The 17,868-nt window shown below is 47.5% G+C and overlaps 1 protein-coding gene across 2 annotated transcripts; it reads right to left on the bottom strand.

Moving 5' to 3' along the window:
• Window positions 1–16,400, bottom strand: SASH3 (SAM and SH3 domain containing 3). Of its 2 annotated transcripts, XM_037147113.2 has the most exons (8): window positions 16,151–16,398; window positions 9,102–9,197; window positions 8,571–8,717; window positions 6,932–7,073; window positions 5,666–5,814; window positions 5,310–5,519; window positions 5,003–5,153; window positions 72–4,518 (listed from the first exon to the last, which is right to left on the bottom strand). In XM_037147113.2, exons 1-8 carry the CDS (start codon window positions 16,205–16,207, stop codon window positions 4,328–4,330), a joined length of 1,143 nt encoding a protein of 380 aa, XP_037003008.1. In that variant the 5' UTR covers window positions 16,208–16,398; the 3' UTR covers window positions 72–4,327. The 2 variants fall into 2 exon arrangements, with proteins under 2 accessions (XP_037003009.1, XP_037003008.1); XM_037147114.2 differs by lacking the exon at window positions 9,102–9,197 and having other exon boundaries at window positions 1–4,518; window positions 16,151–16,400.
• Window positions 16,401–17,868: the final 1,468 nt, after the last annotated feature.

Raw genomic sequence — 17,868 nt, 5'->3', positions numbered from 1 at the left:
AAGGTGTGCAATATGTTGACTTAATACATTTATACATTGCAATATAGATCATTATTCTTATTTTAAAGAAAAGAAATATATACGTGTGTAATTACCTGAAGTCAGGTAACTAGTAAGTGGTGAAACCAGGATTTGAATACAATTTAACTTCAAAGCCTTTGCTCTTGATCACTACACTAACCTGGGGTCCAAGGCGAAACCGGCCTTGAAGGGAGTGAAATGCAGATAGTAGGGCATTGAGGATTTAGGGGACCTAACACATTATCACTCACTGAACATTGATTTTCTGGGTATTTTACATACTCTAATTTATTCAATCCTCGTAACAACCTCTAGGGGCTAATTATGTTATCCCCACTTTATCAATGTGAAAAATGAGGTAAAGAGACTTACCCACAATGACCCAGCTAAGTGAGTGATAAAGCCAAGACTGAACACAGGTGGGCCCTAACTTCTAACTACTAGGCCTCAGCTGCCCTAGAGAAGCTCCACTTGCTGTCTCCAGGCCATGGAGGAGGACTCAAGGGCAGAAGAAAAATCCCATCATCCTCTTGAACCAGTCCGCCCCCATTATTCCAAGGGGAGCTAGAGAGGCTAGAGCTGCCTGGGCCTCTGACATCCCTGGCTGTGAGTGGGTATGTGGCAGCTTTGCATCTTGGACGTCAGATCTTGGTTTGCTAAGCTCAGGGAGTCACTTGACATCTTCTAGATGTCCATGGGATTGGTAAGGAAGTTCTGTCAGCCCTGCTTGGAGGAAAAGCAGTGAGGCCTGGGCTATAGCCCTACCTGGCACTGCCTTTATGACCCTTAGGGCCCAGGCCTGCAGTTGATGCCCCTCTTCACCTGCCCCACCCAGAGTCCTGCAATCATTACAGTCCTAGCAGAACTCCCTACTTTGAGCCCATATTCAGCATACAGACCAAACTGGGGCCTGATAACTCTGAATTTGCCACTCAGAGCCCCTCCCCAGACCAGTGGAGGAGTTCAAAACATACTCTTCTCAGTCTGACTTTTTCTGATATTTTTGTTTCCCCAAGTTAGACCTACTCAGGGTTTTGAAAAGTTTGGGCATCTCCTCTGATGAGGTCCCTTGGTGTGGGTGTGGGGGGATTTAAACACTTTGGGCATTATTCACTCCCTATTCTCCATTTTTCCAGAAACTTGTGCCAAAAGGCAGCAAGATAATGACTTTGTTACTACCCCAAATTGGAGGCCGGAGGCTTGGGCATACTCATTTAAGGTTGTTTTTTTTTAATTAAAATATTTTTCTGTTTAAAATAGACATTAAAATAACAGGTACTTTTGAAATAGAAATAAAACAAGAATGTAGGAAGTAAACACTTCTCTCCATGTCTCCTTCAGTTCCACCCCACTCTCCTCACAAGATCATCACTGGTTACCATTTAGTGCAGATCTTTTTGGTCTTTATTCTTATGTATGTTTTCCTTTTCTTAAATAAAAATGGAATCACTCTATAAATAATATTTCAGCACTTACTTCTTCCCCATGATATAGCATGGATTTCTTTTACAATAAGAATGTTTGTACATTTTATGTATAATTTTAAATTTAAAATCAAACAATAAAAATGATGATTTTCTGTGTGTCATTAAATATTTTTCTACAACATCATGTTTAATGACTCTATGGCATTGTGTGAGCAGACCATAATGGATCTAACTAATTCCCCATTCATGTTATTTTCAGTGTCTTATAGACAAAGCTGTCACAAATGTCTTTCTCCATATATCTGTGTGTACTTGTGTAGCTCTTTCTGTGGATCATATCCTTGGAGGGGAATGGCTGGGTCAAAGGGTGTCAAAGGGCCAGATTAACCTCCAGAAGACTAAGGAGACTCCTACTCAACTTTCTACTCAACTTCTTCATCCTTCCCCATGCTCAGTTTTCTCCTGTGTAACTGAGGTGATGGTATTGTACCTACCTTGGGGATAGCATGATGATTATATGAGAGAAGAAATGAAAAGTGATTGGTGCCTGGAAAATGTGTCAGTACTCACTCAATCACAGCCATTATTCCGTACTGTTGGGGCTTTGAGTTCTTTTGGGTCTCTCGTTGTTTCTTTGATAAGGATAATGCTTACAATTTCCTAAGGTTCACAGCCACTAATGGCAGTGGAATGAGTGCAACAGAGAACAAAGCCTAGAAGCAGAGTGGCTTTGTTTTCACCCTAATGGAAGCTTTCACTCCAGTTTGCTCTCCATCATGCAGTTAATGCTGGCAGAAACAAAGGATGCCAGGGAGTCTAGTCTCTATCCTACATTCCAGGAGATGGTGTGGCTTCAAGTGAGCACAGGGTAGGGCCCAAGAAGAGGTGGTTTCAGAGGAAAGGTCCAGCTAAATGTAAAGTTCCCCTTCTTGGAAACTGGACAATCCCCAGTTCAGGCCCTTCCTCACTGGGATAGAGGTCTTCAAGGCTCTTGGAAAAGAGAAATAGCTACTCCCAACTGTTAGACTCCAGCAAGGCCTGTGGACCTAAGAGCTTGAGCTCCAATTGTGGCTGGTTAGTGGGAAAGGCAGAGCTAGCGAGGGCTTCAAACTGAAGCTTTAGGTCAGCAGGGTCAAAGGCACTGAGCATCTTTAGGGGAGGGACAGATGGTTTTGAAAGGACAATGGAGGACATTTTGCTGAGTCCAGCTTTGAAAGAAACTAGTCTGCCCCCCAATCCTCTTTCCATAAGAAATATAACTGTAAACAGTAATTTAATCTTATTTATGTTTATTGCTGCCAATCTGTCTCATTCCACCCCCATCATATTTACACTAAGCCCTTCCCCTGAAGTTAGCTTTACCAAAGTTCCTGGTAGTAGATCCAGAAGCATGTCCATTAAGCCAGTAGTCCTAGATGTAGTAGGTACTGTTTGTTCCTGAGCCAGTTGGGTCCTGGGGAAATGTTACTCTGGAATTGAGGGCACAGATTTGGTGCTGGCATCAAGGGAGGCCCCCATCAATAGATGCTATCTGCCCTGGCTGGCATAACTCAGTGGATTGAGCACAGGCCTGTGAACCAAAGGGTTGTGGTTCGATTCCCAGTCAAGGCACATGCCTAGGTTGCAGGCCAGGTTCTCAGTGGGGGACACATGAGAGGCAACCACACATTGATATTTCTCTCCCTCTCCTTCCCTTCCCCTCTCTCTAAAAATAAACTGTTCAAAAAAAGGAAAGATCAGCTAATTAAAAAATGTTTGTTTAAAAAAACAGATGCTATCCTTCCTCTTCTGTAGCTCAGGGTACACCAAAACCTTTAGCAAAGCAGAGTTGGGGTAATGGATTCCCTAATGTCTAGTTTGTACTTTCCTTGTTTGTAAAGACCCATACAAGAGGCCAAGTCTGGGCCCAAATCTGCACCTGGTTTCTGAGGAACCATTTTATTCTTGGAAGCCAGGTCTGACCATCTGCCATCAGCCTTGAGGGAAGTGTCATTTGAGGGGGTCAGGGGTAGAAAGAGAGGGTGCACATTATATGAGGTATGGGCATTGTCTTAAGCTGGAGGAAGTCACAGCTTGGCCTGAGTTATGTACAAAGATATAGAATTGATGAGCAGGTGGAAGCATTTAATTTGGGAGCCCAATGCCCCTCAAGCCCCCTCAGTAAACCCTACTGGTATCCTGGGCCACAGGTAACAGGAGAGCAGACACTTAATGTCACAGAATGTCAGAGTTGGCAAGGCCCTCAGCACCTATCCATTCTAATCTAGGCCAGGTCTAAACCCAGATTGGTGAAGGCACTTGATTAACCTCACCTAGTGATTTAGTGGCCAAATCTCCCAGAAAGTTAAGGAGAAGGAAAGTAGGAAAGGTGCATATGGCTTTCTTCAAACCTTATTGAGGACAATCTGGATTTATCCGTGATCAATTAGAATATTTTTAAATGGCCAGCTTCCTCACAGTCCTGACACTGATCTGAAACACTTTGCCTCCTTTTCAGGAGCAGTGCTACAGGGGAAGGTACGGTGGGGATGAGGAGGATTTAGAGGCCTTGGTGGTGAGGGAAATGAGTGTGGTGACCTCTCAGTGCCCCACTTGCTGTAGCCATGGCCAGAGCGGTCTCTACTGTCAGTAGCTGGTGGAGAAAGGGGGCTTGGCAGGTGTGATATGCCTTCAGCGGCTCCTTATCCACTTCAGCCAAGCCTGCAGGGCTCTGGCCAGCTGCTGTGGCCCTATGTGCCATGTGGGGAGTGAAGGGGAGCAGAGCCAGGCTAGGCACCAGTCCTCTGCCAGTCGTCCAGCCCAGGCCACCTCAGGAAGCCGGGGCCCCTCCCCGCTGCCTGTGCTGCTTGGGCCCAGCCTTGGCCCACCACCACCTCTGCTCATGGTGCCCCAGCCAGGGAGAGGCTCTGCAGCTGCTCCTCAGCACCCGCCAGCTCCGCCTCATCACGCCCACTCTCTGAGCCCTCGAAGCAGCCTGAGTCGCGTGGAATGTCCCACTTGGGATCTGACACGGTGTGCACCACTGGTTCCTGGCTGCTATCGGTGCCTTCTTCTGCCTCCTCGCTGCCAGCTGCCAGGGGCAAGAGTGGAAGATGGAATATGGGGTTTGGGGCCTTAGAAGGAAGGGGTTCAGAAGCCCCAGGGAGCTCTCTGTGGGAATAGGGACCCTGGGGGTACAGGACAGGATAAGCAGTCACTCCCTCAGGGTACCCGCTACCACTCCTGCCCTTCTCATGGTTTCTCCAGGCCCAGGATCTCAAACTTCTTCAACACTAAGCTAGGAGCCAGGAAATCTGCACCTGAATCCTGGCTCTGTCATTGCCCAGCTTTTAGGCCTCAAGGAATGTTTTACCTTCTCTGGCCTTAAATCTACCCTTGGATCCCAAAGGGAGTGGGACCCAATCATCCTTAAAGGCCCTACTTCCCACAAACTTTGCTTGGGACTGGAATTAAGGTGTGGAAAGTGCCTTCTCACTGCACAGGGCCCTGGGGCAGAAACCTCCCTTCTGTGGACCACCAGCAGTCACCCCCACCCAGCTCCTAAACCCACTCACTGTCATAATCCAGCAGCAGCTCTGCAGCAGTGAGCAGCTTAGCCCGGTGCTGTGGGTCTGTGATGTTTAGCTCATTGAGATGTGTTTCCCGCAGCTCCTTGAAGTCTTCCAGTGTTTGGTAGCCATTGAGCAGCAGGGTGGATGTGTGCTCCTATGGGCAGAAGCAGGTCACCAGTTAGGCCATTTACAAGCCACAACCTCCTACCCAATCTTGGCCTCCCAACATAGCTGGCAAGACCTGGCCACAATCCGTGGGGCAAGGGTGCCTCCCTTGATCCTAGATGCTAATGCAGGCCTAAGATCAAACCTCCAGACCAATGCGCTCCAGCAGCTCATGTAGAGTCTTGGGCTTGGGCCTCTTGCCCTTGCTCTGTCGGCGGCTGGGGCGGGCAGGCCCCACAGCCTCCTCAGGCAGCACATCCACGTAGATGAACTTGAAAGAGCCCAGCCTGCCATTGAGCAGGCCCAACCATGTGCCCACAGGCGGCTTTTCAATTATCTGGATCACATCACCTTTCTGTGGAAGGAGAGGAGAGCAGAGTGGATTAGGAGATGAAGGGTGGTCCCTTGTCTTCTGCTGACACTGTCCTACCCTGACTCAGTCCATCCCCCTTTATGTATACAGCCTGCTAGTTTCAAGTGGAGCCTGGATGCCAATCTTACCTGTAGTTTCAGTGAGTCGTGGTCATAAGGGCTGGGAGTAAAGTCGGTATGGACTCGGGCTCTGCCACAGAAGGGTCCTGTGTACTGGGGGGCAGGTGGTTCTTCCCCAAAGCTGCCAGAGCCTGGGCTGGGGCTGCAGAGCTCACTGCCTGCAGGATATGGGGCAAGGAAGAGAGTCACCTTTGTCTCAGGACAATTGGTGCTGTACCCACCCAGCAGCTGTCTTTTAGGGGGCCTGTCTAGATGTCCCAGGGCTGCATGCTAGGGAAGAAAACTGGGTATTGGCCAGTCTGACAGAACAGACAAATTGGAAGGGCCTCTAGAGAACAACTGGGCCAACGCTCCAATGGGCAGACGAAGAATACTGAGGCCAGACAGGCCAAGTGACCTGCCCGAGGCCTCTCATCTTACAATTGGCAGCACTGGGTCTGTTACACTCCAAGTCTTCTGATTCCAACTCTAGTGCTCCTTCCACCCAGGAAGCCACACCCTGCATTAATATTTTACTTTTTCTTTTTTACTTAATAAGACTTGGTGTCTAGTTGCCTGGAAATTCAGATGGGCTCTTTTTCTCAGGAAAGGGTAAAATAAAGTTTATTTTAAATGGTTTTCAGTGGAGGTAGGGAGGGGGCGTCAGATAGTTCTGGGAAACCAGAGAAAGGTCAGGGAACTTGGAACTAGCCTGAGGGGTGGGAAAGGCAGTGTCTCCAAAGGTTCGCAGCTCCCCATTTAGGCAGGGGTGCCAGGACCTCCTGCCTAACCCCATGTATGTTCAAAAGATGTGAAGAGGTTCCCTAAGACCAGCAATCTAAAGTCTGGTGTCCAAGAGGCTTAGTCTTCACAGCTGGAAACTCTATACCCCTACCCTAGCCCAGATGTCACAGGTCTAGACAGCTATAGCCTCTAGCTGTCCTTGAAAGGCTGGGGCTGGGCTGGTCCAAGAAGGCAAGGGGGCCCTTCCTCTGCCCTTGAGCCCTTCAGGGCCTGGGAAGAGCTAGATGAAGCTCCTTTATTGCATAACTGAGTTCAAGATTGAGTCACCTTAGCCAAGTTATTTAACTTCCCTGAGCCTCAGTTTTCACATCAATCAGGTACCAGCCCCTTGAAATTGTTGTGAGGATGTAACATGAAGAGGTTTGGGAAAGTTCCCAGCAGCAAATCATAAACATTCGTTTTTCTTAGCCACTCCCAGACAATCACCTTCATGACCCTAACCCAGTCCTTTTCTCCAGACTCAGTAGGTATGCCCCTATTTACCCTACTCACCTGTGGATGCTTGGCGGCTGAGTGCTGGGAGCTCACCTTCCTCTTGCTCAGAAAAGAGCAGTGCCATCTTTTCAGGGCCAGGGCTGTCCAGGCTGCAGTCTGGAGATGTTGGGGAGGCTGAGCCCTCCTCCAGAGTGTCTCCCTGACGGGGAGGGGAAACAGGGAGACTGGAATCCCAGAGCAGCCTCGGTTGGGGTGTACATGGGTGCAGCCCAGGTGCAGGGGAAATAGGCCTGGGCTTGACAGAGAACTGGCCCTTGGATGGAACCCCAGCTCTGCTGCTTACAGATGGCATGGCACTTTTAGAGCCCTAGTTTCCTCTTTTGCAAGGTGGAAATGACAAGTCCTTGCTTTGCCCACCTCACAGAATGAGGCGTAACTGGGGTGACACATGAATGTGTTTTGTCAGCTTAAAGAGCCGATGTACATACAGAGAAAGTTGGTAAATACAGATACCAGAGCTTGGATCTGAGCTGTTGCTGGGACAGTCAAGCAAACAGTGGTGCTGAAGAGTTATTGCTTTTGACTATGCTCCCATGTGCCAAGCACATCTGTCATTTCATTCAGTCTTCATTTGAGGATAAGTGTTTGATTGTCCCAAGTTTTTAGATGAGAAGTAATGGAAGAACATTCCTAAGGCCACGCACAAGGCTTCATTCAAATTCACCTGACTCCAGAGTACCCCTGCTTCACTATACCTCAGTGCAGAGGTAACTCTTCCATAACTGGCTCTCTAGAAGTAAAAGCCCTCATGAGTAGAGGTTACCAATTTCTGAGCTGTAAATACCCCCCACCATGGCCAATGTCATGCTACAAGTATGACATTGATTATTGAGCAGCACATCATCACAGGCTATTTCTTCCACATAGAGACTATAGATGCAAATAACCTCCGGGGCATAGAGAATAATGAAAATCAGCCCAAGAATTAGGAAGTGATGAAGTTTGAGGATTGACTGTATTCCCTTTATTTTTAATATGATTTATTTAATTCTAAGTTGATATAATATAATTTTCAATACTATGTGTCATACCCAACTCACAAAATTCCTAAAAATTTGGCCAACTGCTCTCCTGAGCTGGCAGGAGCCAGCTCTAGCTGACTGCAGCATACTACTGCCTTGGAGCCTCCTATAAGAACTGCAAGCACACTAGACTCAATGTGTGACTTCAGCTGCTTAGCTGTGTCTGCCCTACAACCCTCTGTCATGCACTCTCTCCTTGGGCCAAAACCAACCTTCTCTAACTTTTTCTCAGAGGGGCTCCTCTTTAAATCAAACCTTTCCAATCTGAGGGGCTAGTTCCCAACAAAACTCAGAGGTGGATGAATTTGCCTCAAGTGATATCATCTCCTTTGCATCTGCCCACTCTCCTCAGGCTTGTCTTCTCATAAACCTACTGTTACTTCAACTTTTATCCCTCTTTAGAACCTCACCCCTAATCCATCTGGACCACAATGTCTTGCTACCATGTCCATGGCTGAGTGAGCTCCCCTCCCATGTGACCTTCCTTCACATATTTAATTGAGCCTCCAGGCATGATATCTAAACAGTGGCTCTCAAGGCAGCCATGCTCACACCTTATCAGAGTGGTACCTATCCTTCCTGTCCCCACCACTCCCCTGGATCCCAGGCCTCACCATCTCCTCTGACAGAGCCTTAACCATCATCTTGCCCATCTTCCTGTTCATGGTTCGGGAAATCACGGCCTTCCACTTCTTTCCCAGCTTTTTGCTACTTTTCCCAGCATCCTCTTGGGTAGGGACACTTGAGTCATCTTCTGGAATCTGCAACAACAAACGATGAGGTCCAGGGACCCTGGTGACTCTGCCTGAGTCCAGAACTTAGGACTAGAAGGAGTCCTTTGGGCTCCAGCAAAGGATGGAGGGGTGGAAATGGAAAAATCCCATCCCCTTCCTTCTTAGCTGCAGTCCTGTCCTCAGCCTTATTAGTTTGTAATTAATTTGTAACTGAAAACAATGCAGGTGAGTTCTTGGGGCCCAGCATTTTGGTGGGTGGGATAGGTAAACTTTCTGTATTTAAGGAGACTTAGCCTCAACAATCCTAAAATTTCTTCTTTCCCCTTCTCTCTCCCTCCCAGTTAATCCCACACCAAGGCCCTGCAGCCAGAAGCCCCCCCCCCCAACCCTTAAGGAGGCTCTAAAACTCACATTATCATCCAGATTAAATTCCTTCTCGCTCACTACTGGGGAGCTGGGTTTGGATTTGGCAAAATCCTTGAAACTGCTGGAGCGCTGAAGTGACAGCTGGAAGAAGCAGACGTGTTGCAATCAATGGTGCTAAAGTGGCTGGTTAAGTAAGGAGCGTTTCCCATTCCCAACACACGTGCCCACACCCCAGGGCTGGACAGAGCCACATGTACCCTAAGGTGCCAGGACTATTGAGGTGAAATACCAAGATGTCCTTGGAGTTAACTGGCTTCATCCTGTTTATCAGTAGAGAATGGCCCTTAATGCTGGCTTCAGAGCAAGCTCCTGACCTCAAAGACCCAGAGCTCAGTTAAGCCTCAGACTAAGCCCACCTTTCCACCAGTACCTGAGGTTTGGCCCCAAGAACCTTGAAGTGAAAGAAAAACTAAATGAATCCAAGTAAGGACATATTTCCTACTAGAGACATACTTTGGCATGAACAATAGCATCACCTTTATGTAACAGAGAAAACCCTCCCAAACCCCACAGCCCAGGCTCTGTGTTCTGGGCCTGCTCCAAGCATGGTCTCCTGTCACAGTGATGGCAGTAAACACATTAGTGTCCCCAACCTGATCGATTTTTATCTCGAGAAGTTCAAAACACTCCCCGTAACAGTTAGTCAGACCTGGCATTAAGCTTTCTGGAAACCCACAGTACAAGCAGTCAGAGAAGGTGCCCACAGATTTGAGATACAAATGATTAGCCATAATTTAGGAAAAGAAAGCTTCCATTTTCTTCCAACACCTCAGCTTTTAACCTTAGCCACTAATGTGATGAGATGGCTACTGTTGACATGTGTCGGTCTTTGGACTTTTTGGCCTGACCTATTGTTTGTGCTGATGAGACTATTTTCAGGAAATGAGCTTTCTTAACTGTATTTGTGTGTGCATGCCAAGACAGCCGCAGAAACCAGGCTAAGCAAGTAATGAGGCCAGGCTTTAAACACAAGGAGTAAAGGCTGAGCTTGAATCAAGATCAACAGTCAAGACCAGAGATACACACAGGAACCAGGGTTCACAGATGGCCAGACAGATACAGCGGGATAGACTGCACACACTGGAGATAAGGGCTTGAGGAACCAAAGCTCCAAACCCACACAGAGCTGAAAGTTTCACATCCTCTTTCCTATGAAGGAGTTGTGGGGGGAGTCCAGTGACAACCTTTCAGGGCAGGGACAATATCACCTGCCCCCCAACACACACACACACAATTGGCCCCAACTCCTGGGAACTTCAGTGGAGCACCTCCATTTTCTTGGTAGATCTTGACCAAAGGCAACTCAGTAATCAAGGTCAAGGGCCACACCTTCCTAGAAGTTGCACCAAGCTAGCTGACCAGAAACTAGGTCAGCAGTTAGATTAAGTGACTGCTGGGTGGGGCACCTGCAGACTCTACCAGGAAGCCTCTTCCATGCTATGTTGGGGAGCCAGAGAAGGGGACCATGATAGGAGAAGGGAACACATGACCATGGGGTGGCGGCTCTGATTCCCCCGTATCCCTTCCACTGTCTGTTGGCTTTTCCTACCCGCTATTCTTTTCTTTTTCTCCCTTTCTTTCCCTTTCTCTCCTCTGCTTTCTGTTGATTTCCTCCTCTTGTATGGCTAGGATGCAGCTGCCTCGATAACTTCCTCCTCTTACTGCCTGGAAAAGAAGGAACAGAGAGAGGGTGGGCAACAGGCTGCACTTCTATTTATAGGCCAGTGGGGTCTATCGTGACCTTCTCTCCATCACTTCTTTGCCTGGTTTGCAGACTAGGAGGCTGAGAGTCGCCCCAGAAGCCCCAGGGACTGGCAAGTTTGGAAAGCAAGCAGGAGGGCCCACATGGGGCCGGAAGTGAGCTTTGTTGGAACAGGGTAAACTCATTGCCTGGCCTCCTTCTAATCGCAGTTCTTTCCTTTTCCTGTCATTAATCTACAGTCTGGGGAGTGGGAGGGGGGCCTCTGGCTCCTGGGACCTTGTTTCAGGGCTCCCCTGTCCCAGCTTTAGCTCAAAGTGAAGAAAACTATTGAAAAGGACTGTGGGGGTAGTGCTGGGATTTGGGCCCAGCTGGCGAATCTTAATCCCAAGGACATGGAAAGAGCTAAGCCCAAGAACGTGGGAAGGGCTATACAGTTCTTCAAACGAGTAAGGGTAGGGGCTGGCCAGAGTGGCTTTTTCCCCAGTCTACCTCCAACCTCAGAGGCAGCCCCAATATCCTGAATGCCTTCTAGTATCTCTGAAGTGACATCCCAGCCAGGTATGAGTTGAAATTCTTGAACCTCTGAATTTCCTGCCTGGCTTTCATTTGAGGTTAGGCCTTCTTCAGGGGCCTGCCCAGGGTGGTGGTAGTACCAAATATCATTTTTTATGTTTAAGAGGAATATGTGGATCTCCTGGAAAGAATTACTTTTCTGGTGTCAGATGTTGCTGAGTTCAACTTTGAGATGTGTGATTTTCAGTGAGGTATTTAATCTCCCTGGACCTCAGTCTCTTCACTTGGTGTCAGCCTGCAAAGGTTCACATCTTGGTTCTCTCATTGACCAGCTGTATAAAGCTGGGTGAGTTCCTTAACTTTTCTAGGCTTCTGTTTCCTCATAGGTAAAATGAAGACAGCACCTACCTTACCGGCTTGCTCTGAGGATAAAAGGAGTGAGTGCTTGACATAACTGCCACACAGCAAATGTCCAAATGTCTGTGTATAGCTTAGCTTTTTCTATGAACCACCTCCAGGCTTTTATTCAGGGAATTCCCTACCTGGAACACTCCACTCTTCACCCTGTCAACCACAGTTTCTTCTCTCCTACAAAATCCAATTTAACTGGAAACAACCTACATGCTCACCAACTGTAGAATGGTTACATGAATAGTGGCACAGTTATGCAAGGGGCTGGGACATAGTGATGAGCTTAGTACAGCTCTCTCGAACATATGGATGAATCTCTCAGATACATTTTTGAGCAGAAGGGGCCATCCACCAGAATATACCATATGTTTCCTCATATAGAAAGTTCAAAACCTGGCAAAATTAATCTATGCTGTTAGAAGTCAGGATAGTAATTACCCTTGGGGAAAGAGGGTGTGTTGTGACTGGTAGGGGCATGAAGGAAGCTTCTAGAGTGTTGGGAGTGCTCTGTTTCTTGATTTGGGTGCTGCTTACATGGGGATGTTCATTATAGAAATTCACAGAGTGGTACACTTATGATTTGTGCACTTCTTTGTACAAATATTATACTTTAATAAATAGGTTTTATAAACCCAGTTTTAAAGGCACTGTTCCCTGCAGGAAGCCTCCTATGATTACCCTCTCAAAACCTCACAGTACCCCCATTGGTATCTTCTTCCCTTGGTTCCTAAGCAAAATTGGCTTTCCCCAGGTGTCTCCACAACTACACTCTTAGCTTATTCTTATACCAGTCATATACTTAGCACCCTCTGGTTGCCATGTTAAATATCTCCTTTGTGCCTGGCATCCTGTCAGGTGCTTCATGTCTGCCAGCTCACTCCAACCTCACCACAGCTCCATATTACATACCACTTCCAGATCAAGAGGTTGAGACTCAGAGAAATGAAGTGTCTTAGGCAGAGATATGCAGCTGGCAGTAAAAAATGCAAGGGTTCGAACCCATGTCCATGACTAGAAGCCTGTTCATGTTGCCGCACTCAGAGCTCACAAAGTTACCACTCCCATCACTATAGAAACTAATTGAGTGCAATGCAACTTCAGGTAGTGTTTAGAGGGAGCTACAAGGAGAGCAGGTGGGAGTATGGAGGAGGAAAGGCTCAGGAGGGCTTCATGGAGGAGGTGTGTCATTTCAGCTGTGCCGTGCAGAGTAATGAGGATTTTGCCATTAGTTGCTGGGAATAGTTTATTTTTATTAATTTCTTTGAGGGGGAGGGAATAGTAAATGACAGTGAGAGTTAGGAATGTTCTAGTGTGGTGATGGAATGGGAGGTATGCCAGGGCATGTGGTGGGAGAGCAAAAAGTCTATGGAAAACTCTTGCCAACCATACTAAGAAATTTGGACATTAGCTTGTGGGCAATGAGGAGCCACTGGAAACACAAAATGCGTGCTGGTAGAGGTGTCCTGCTAGGGATATTCTGTAGGGAGCAAGCCAGGGAGATGGAGTGTGTTGGGAATGGGAGAGAGAAGGGCAGTGAGAGACTGGAAGGAGGGAACACTTGGACACTAGAATGGGAGCCTAGATTCCTCTCCATTTTGCTTTGTAGGCAATTTGGAGTACGGGGGAAAGTAGGGGTGCCATCCCAGGACAACCTCCTATGCCCTAACAGATCAAAGGGAGTACAGAGAAAGACCTTGATAAACAAAAATCTGTGAAGGGGTATGTCCCTACCCCCAACTCAGGTGCTACCCCAATCCTTCATGATGACCAATAGGTGCCATTTGCAGACCCTACCATCCTAGAGAACCTGCTCCCACCTCTGCTCTGCTGCCTGGAAGGTCCCTCAATTGACAGCCTTGCAGCACTCTCTTAATGATGAGTTGACGTCTTTCATTCTTATCAGATTCATCTAGTGCTTTTGGGATTAGTAGGGGACAAGAGAGTAGAGGGAGAAGGCGTTAACATTCTGGAGATTGGCAAATCTTGGCTTGAATTTCTGTTCTGCAGTTTGCTAGTTGGGAGACCTTGGGTAAGTCTCCAAGTCTTGAGCTAAAATGAAGATAAAGTCAATATCTTCCCCCCACTCACCACGTTGTAATGAGGAGCCAAGGAGCTAAGAGATGGGTGAAGCACACAGTAGTGTTTGGTACCTGATGAGCTCTCAGTGCTGGCTATTAATGCTGTTACATCTTGTTTTCTCCACTTCAGGACTGGGACCCAAACTTTTTCTTCTTTGCCATGTACTCCCCACTCCCATCCATGTCTAAGGCACACATCCCCTTGTATGCATATGTACACATTTGAAAGAGCATTCTCACATTTATTGTCCCAGGTGATCCATGTAATCTCCTGAGGTGGACAGATCAGGAGCTATCTTTACTTTTCAGAGATGAGGAAACTGAGGCCCAAAGAAAGTTAATGAACTGTCCAAGGTCCTACAGCTAGAACTTGGTAGGATTCCAACTCTGCTTTCCTGCCCCCTGCAAAGTGCTTTCTCCATTTGGCAAGCCTGGGAAGAGGAGCAGGGGCAGGAGAGAGAGGCCTTGTTTGGCTTTGTGCTTTCCCCTTTTCTGTGTCACTTTACCCTCCATGGGGAAGGGACTGGCTGAAGGTTACAGTGCTGGACCTGGCTGCTACCTCCAGGCCCAGGGAAGATACTGTCTCTGCCTTCTGGAAGCATACTTTGGCTTTTCTAAGGGTACTCTCAAGGTTTGGGGCTTGGAGAGTAGCTCTGGAGGCTGGTCCAGGCTATGATGGGGAAGAATGGCTTTGCCTGGACCACCTTCCTCTAGAGGAGCACATGAGAGTTGCTTCTCCTGGAAGAGATCTGGGGAAAATTCCAGAGGCCCAGAGGCCAAGCACAGAAATGGTATAATGGAAGGGAAGAAAGAAGATGGGGACCACTGGCTTCTGTGTGCTTCTGACACCTCTGCCTGAGGTGGCGCAGGGCCCTAGTGTAAACGTGTCAGCTCTTTCTCAGGCTCTTTCCTCTAGTTTAACTCCCCTGTGGTTTGGGGCCCATCAGTGTTTAGAACAGTCTCAGCTTCCCATCCACATTAGGCGGAGAGCAAGGGGAAGCAGACTGCTTGCCAAGGACAGACAGCCAATGGCAAGTCTGTGGCTGTGCAGGGTTTTGACAGGCAGGTAACAGAGCCTGTGCAAAACTAATAAATCTCTTCTTCAGCTCTGCCCACCTCCACTGCAAGCTTAGAGAAGCAGGTGGGGTGAGGAGAGTATGGCCGGAAGTGGCAGCCACCCCAGAACCTGAGATGGAGCAGGAGGCTCACACCAGTAACTTGAAACTCAGCCTCTCAGTTGGCTCAGCTTTGGTCTAGGAGTTGCTCCCCTTACTAGGGGGTTCCCATAGGGCACTTGGGCTGAGCTCCAGGAGAAACTGATGGGCACAGCAAGCATCTGGAGACCCCAGACATTGGTCTGGGGCTAGGCCTGTGTCTCTTGGACTTGGTTCAGACCTGCTTTGGGAGTGTCCTAAGATTCCATTGGATGTGAAAGATGTACTTGCTGATTGCCTGGGGGAATTCTATAATCAAATCACAGAATTAAGTTTAGAAATCCTCAAATACAACCAGAAGAATTTAGATCTTGCAGAGCCTTCAAGGGATATTCCAGCCTGGCCTTTGCTCCAGGAATATGAATACCTCAGCTGTCCATGACAGCTGCTTTTCTTCCCGGCCTTTAAAATGTCCCCGCCACATTTTTCTTCCTCAGCCCTCACTTCTACTCCCCATCTCACCAGCTTCATTTTTCACTCTTCACAAATAATTTTCCCTACATTGGAAGAACTTGTATGTTCTCTGTACCCCACTGCAGGTTTGGAGGCCCTCTGCCTTATTTTCAGGTTGGCCCCATCACCAGTGGGCAAAGAAAGCTACAACAGAACTGAATCAAGTGAACAGAATCCTAGCTACAGCCAAAGGGTGGGGTTCTAGGAGGATCATGGCTCCAAGTGTGGTGGCCCAGCTGAACCCTTTGAGTGAGATGGCTATTGAGAGGGCATGCTCAGGCAGAAATGGTGGCAGGACCAGTGTAAGGGAGAGACGATTAAGTACGGTCTTCTGATTCAGCTTGAGGATTGCATCTTGTGGTTCTCAAGTTCTAGTCTAGGATTCTAGCCCTTAATTTTAGGTCTCTATTCCATCACTGTAGAGTTGACTTCAATAATTCTAGACTTCTAAGTCTTTCCTGTAACTCAATTTCTCTAGAATTTCGAAAGTCTCTTTTGTACTTTTGTTACTCTAGTAGCATTTGGGCCCCTGTCCTATTGCTTTTAGAAGCCCGTGCCTACAGACTCAATGTATGATCTTTGGCTCATCATTTTTATGAGCTCAAGGGCTGGATTATGCAAGCAGAGGGAAGGAAAAAGTGAGTTCCCAGAGATGCTCCTCACCTTTCTCTTCTGAGTGGGCTCCTTGTCACTGGCGTTGGAGGGCTTGCGGCGCAACATGGTCCTCTGCCCGGGGACACTCCTTCCCTACTCTTCTAGGTGTCGAGATGTGAAAGCCTCTTGCTCGGCCTTGCCAGCACTGTCCAGGGGGCACAGAATGGACTAAAACTCTGGCTGCCACAGTGACTGCTGCAGTGGCAGCTTAGGGGTGAGGGCCATGGACACGGCGGCAGCAGCATACAGGAAGCCCTGCCACGTGACCTGCTCTTACAGCAATCGCAGCCCCTGCTGGCCCCTAGGGAGGAAGGAAGTCCTAGCTTCAGTCTCTAGAGATTCTGATGCAGACGGCTCTTGGGTTGAACAAGCAGAGAAAAGTCCCTACCTTGCCATCTCATGTCAATCATCACGAGTCTTTCTGCTCCATCTCTCCAGAGGTGGCCAGTCAATTTGACATTATTTGACTTACTTGGGCCTCTTATCTCTTTGACGAGAATCCAAAAACCAGAATTTGGATCATGTCTTTGCTTGTGGGGCCAATGCTCTTGGTCACCTTGCATCACCAAGGTCATCACTGGCATCACTACCACTATTATCACCCCTACAACCATCACTCCTTATTTTATAGCCATCACCCCTATATTCATCAACCCTCTAGTTGTCCTACTGCCATAAGCACACTTATGACCATCATCACTATAACAACCATCCCTACAGTCAACACCCTCAGCCATCACCCCTACAGTTATCATCATTGTCACTTTCACCCTCACAGTCATCATCCTCACAACTGTCATCATTACTGACATTACAATCAGTATTCCTGTAACATTCTTACCCCTACAACCATTGTGCCTATAGCCATTACCCCTAAAGCAATCATCCCTGCTGTCATCCCTATAACTGCCATCAGCACTGCTATAGCCATCATTGTTAGTACAACTACCCTGAGCAACACCCCTCAGCCAACTTCCTCTATCTGCCTCACCACTGCCATTATGACCAGCACAGCCATCACCCTCATAGCCATTAACTTTACAAACACTATTACTACAACCAGTCATCCCCACACTGATACTCTCACCCTTAAAATCATCACTTCTATAGTCATCAACCCTACAGTCATCACTTCTCAGTAATCACCCTATAGCAGGGGTGTCAAACTCATTTTCACTGGGGGACACATCAGCCTTGCAGTTGCCTTCAAAGGGCCGAATGTCATTTTAGGACTGTATAAATGTAAATAGTCCTTAACTGTTAAGAAGTTGAAATTACATTCGGCCCTTTGAAGGTAACCTCAAGGCTGACGTGGCCCCCAGTGAAAATGAGTTTGATACTCCTGTCCTACATCTATCATCCTCATTGCCACCAGCTCACCTACAGACATCTCCACCAGAGCTGTCATATCCTAGAGTCAAAACCTCCTGGCCTGTATATTTACCTGTATATTTATCACCACCATAGCCATCACCATACAAGAAAAGTATTTACAGGTAACTCCATATGACTAGCAAATATCCTGTTCAACAGGCATTTTTCAAATGCCTATGCACTAAGTTTAGAATGTTCACTTTGTGAATTGTCTGTGGCAGATATTTTAATAACTCCAATGACTTTTCTTATTAAAAAGTAATTCATATTCATCATATACAACATAGCAAAGACAGATACACACAAAAAAGAAAATTCAAAATTTCTCCATAATTATCTTCCATAGTGTTTGG

The sequence above is a fragment of the Artibeus jamaicensis genome, unplaced genomic scaffold (genome assembly GCF_021234435.1).
Source record: "Artibeus jamaicensis isolate MK-2021 breed Jamaican fruit bat unplaced genomic scaffold, CSHL_Jam_final contig_240, whole genome shotgun sequence".
Lineage (NCBI taxonomy): Eukaryota > Metazoa > Chordata > Mammalia > Chiroptera > Phyllostomidae > Artibeus > Artibeus jamaicensis.
Note: the sequence above shows the minus strand (reverse complement) of the source record. Positions and strands in the feature narration are given on the sequence as shown.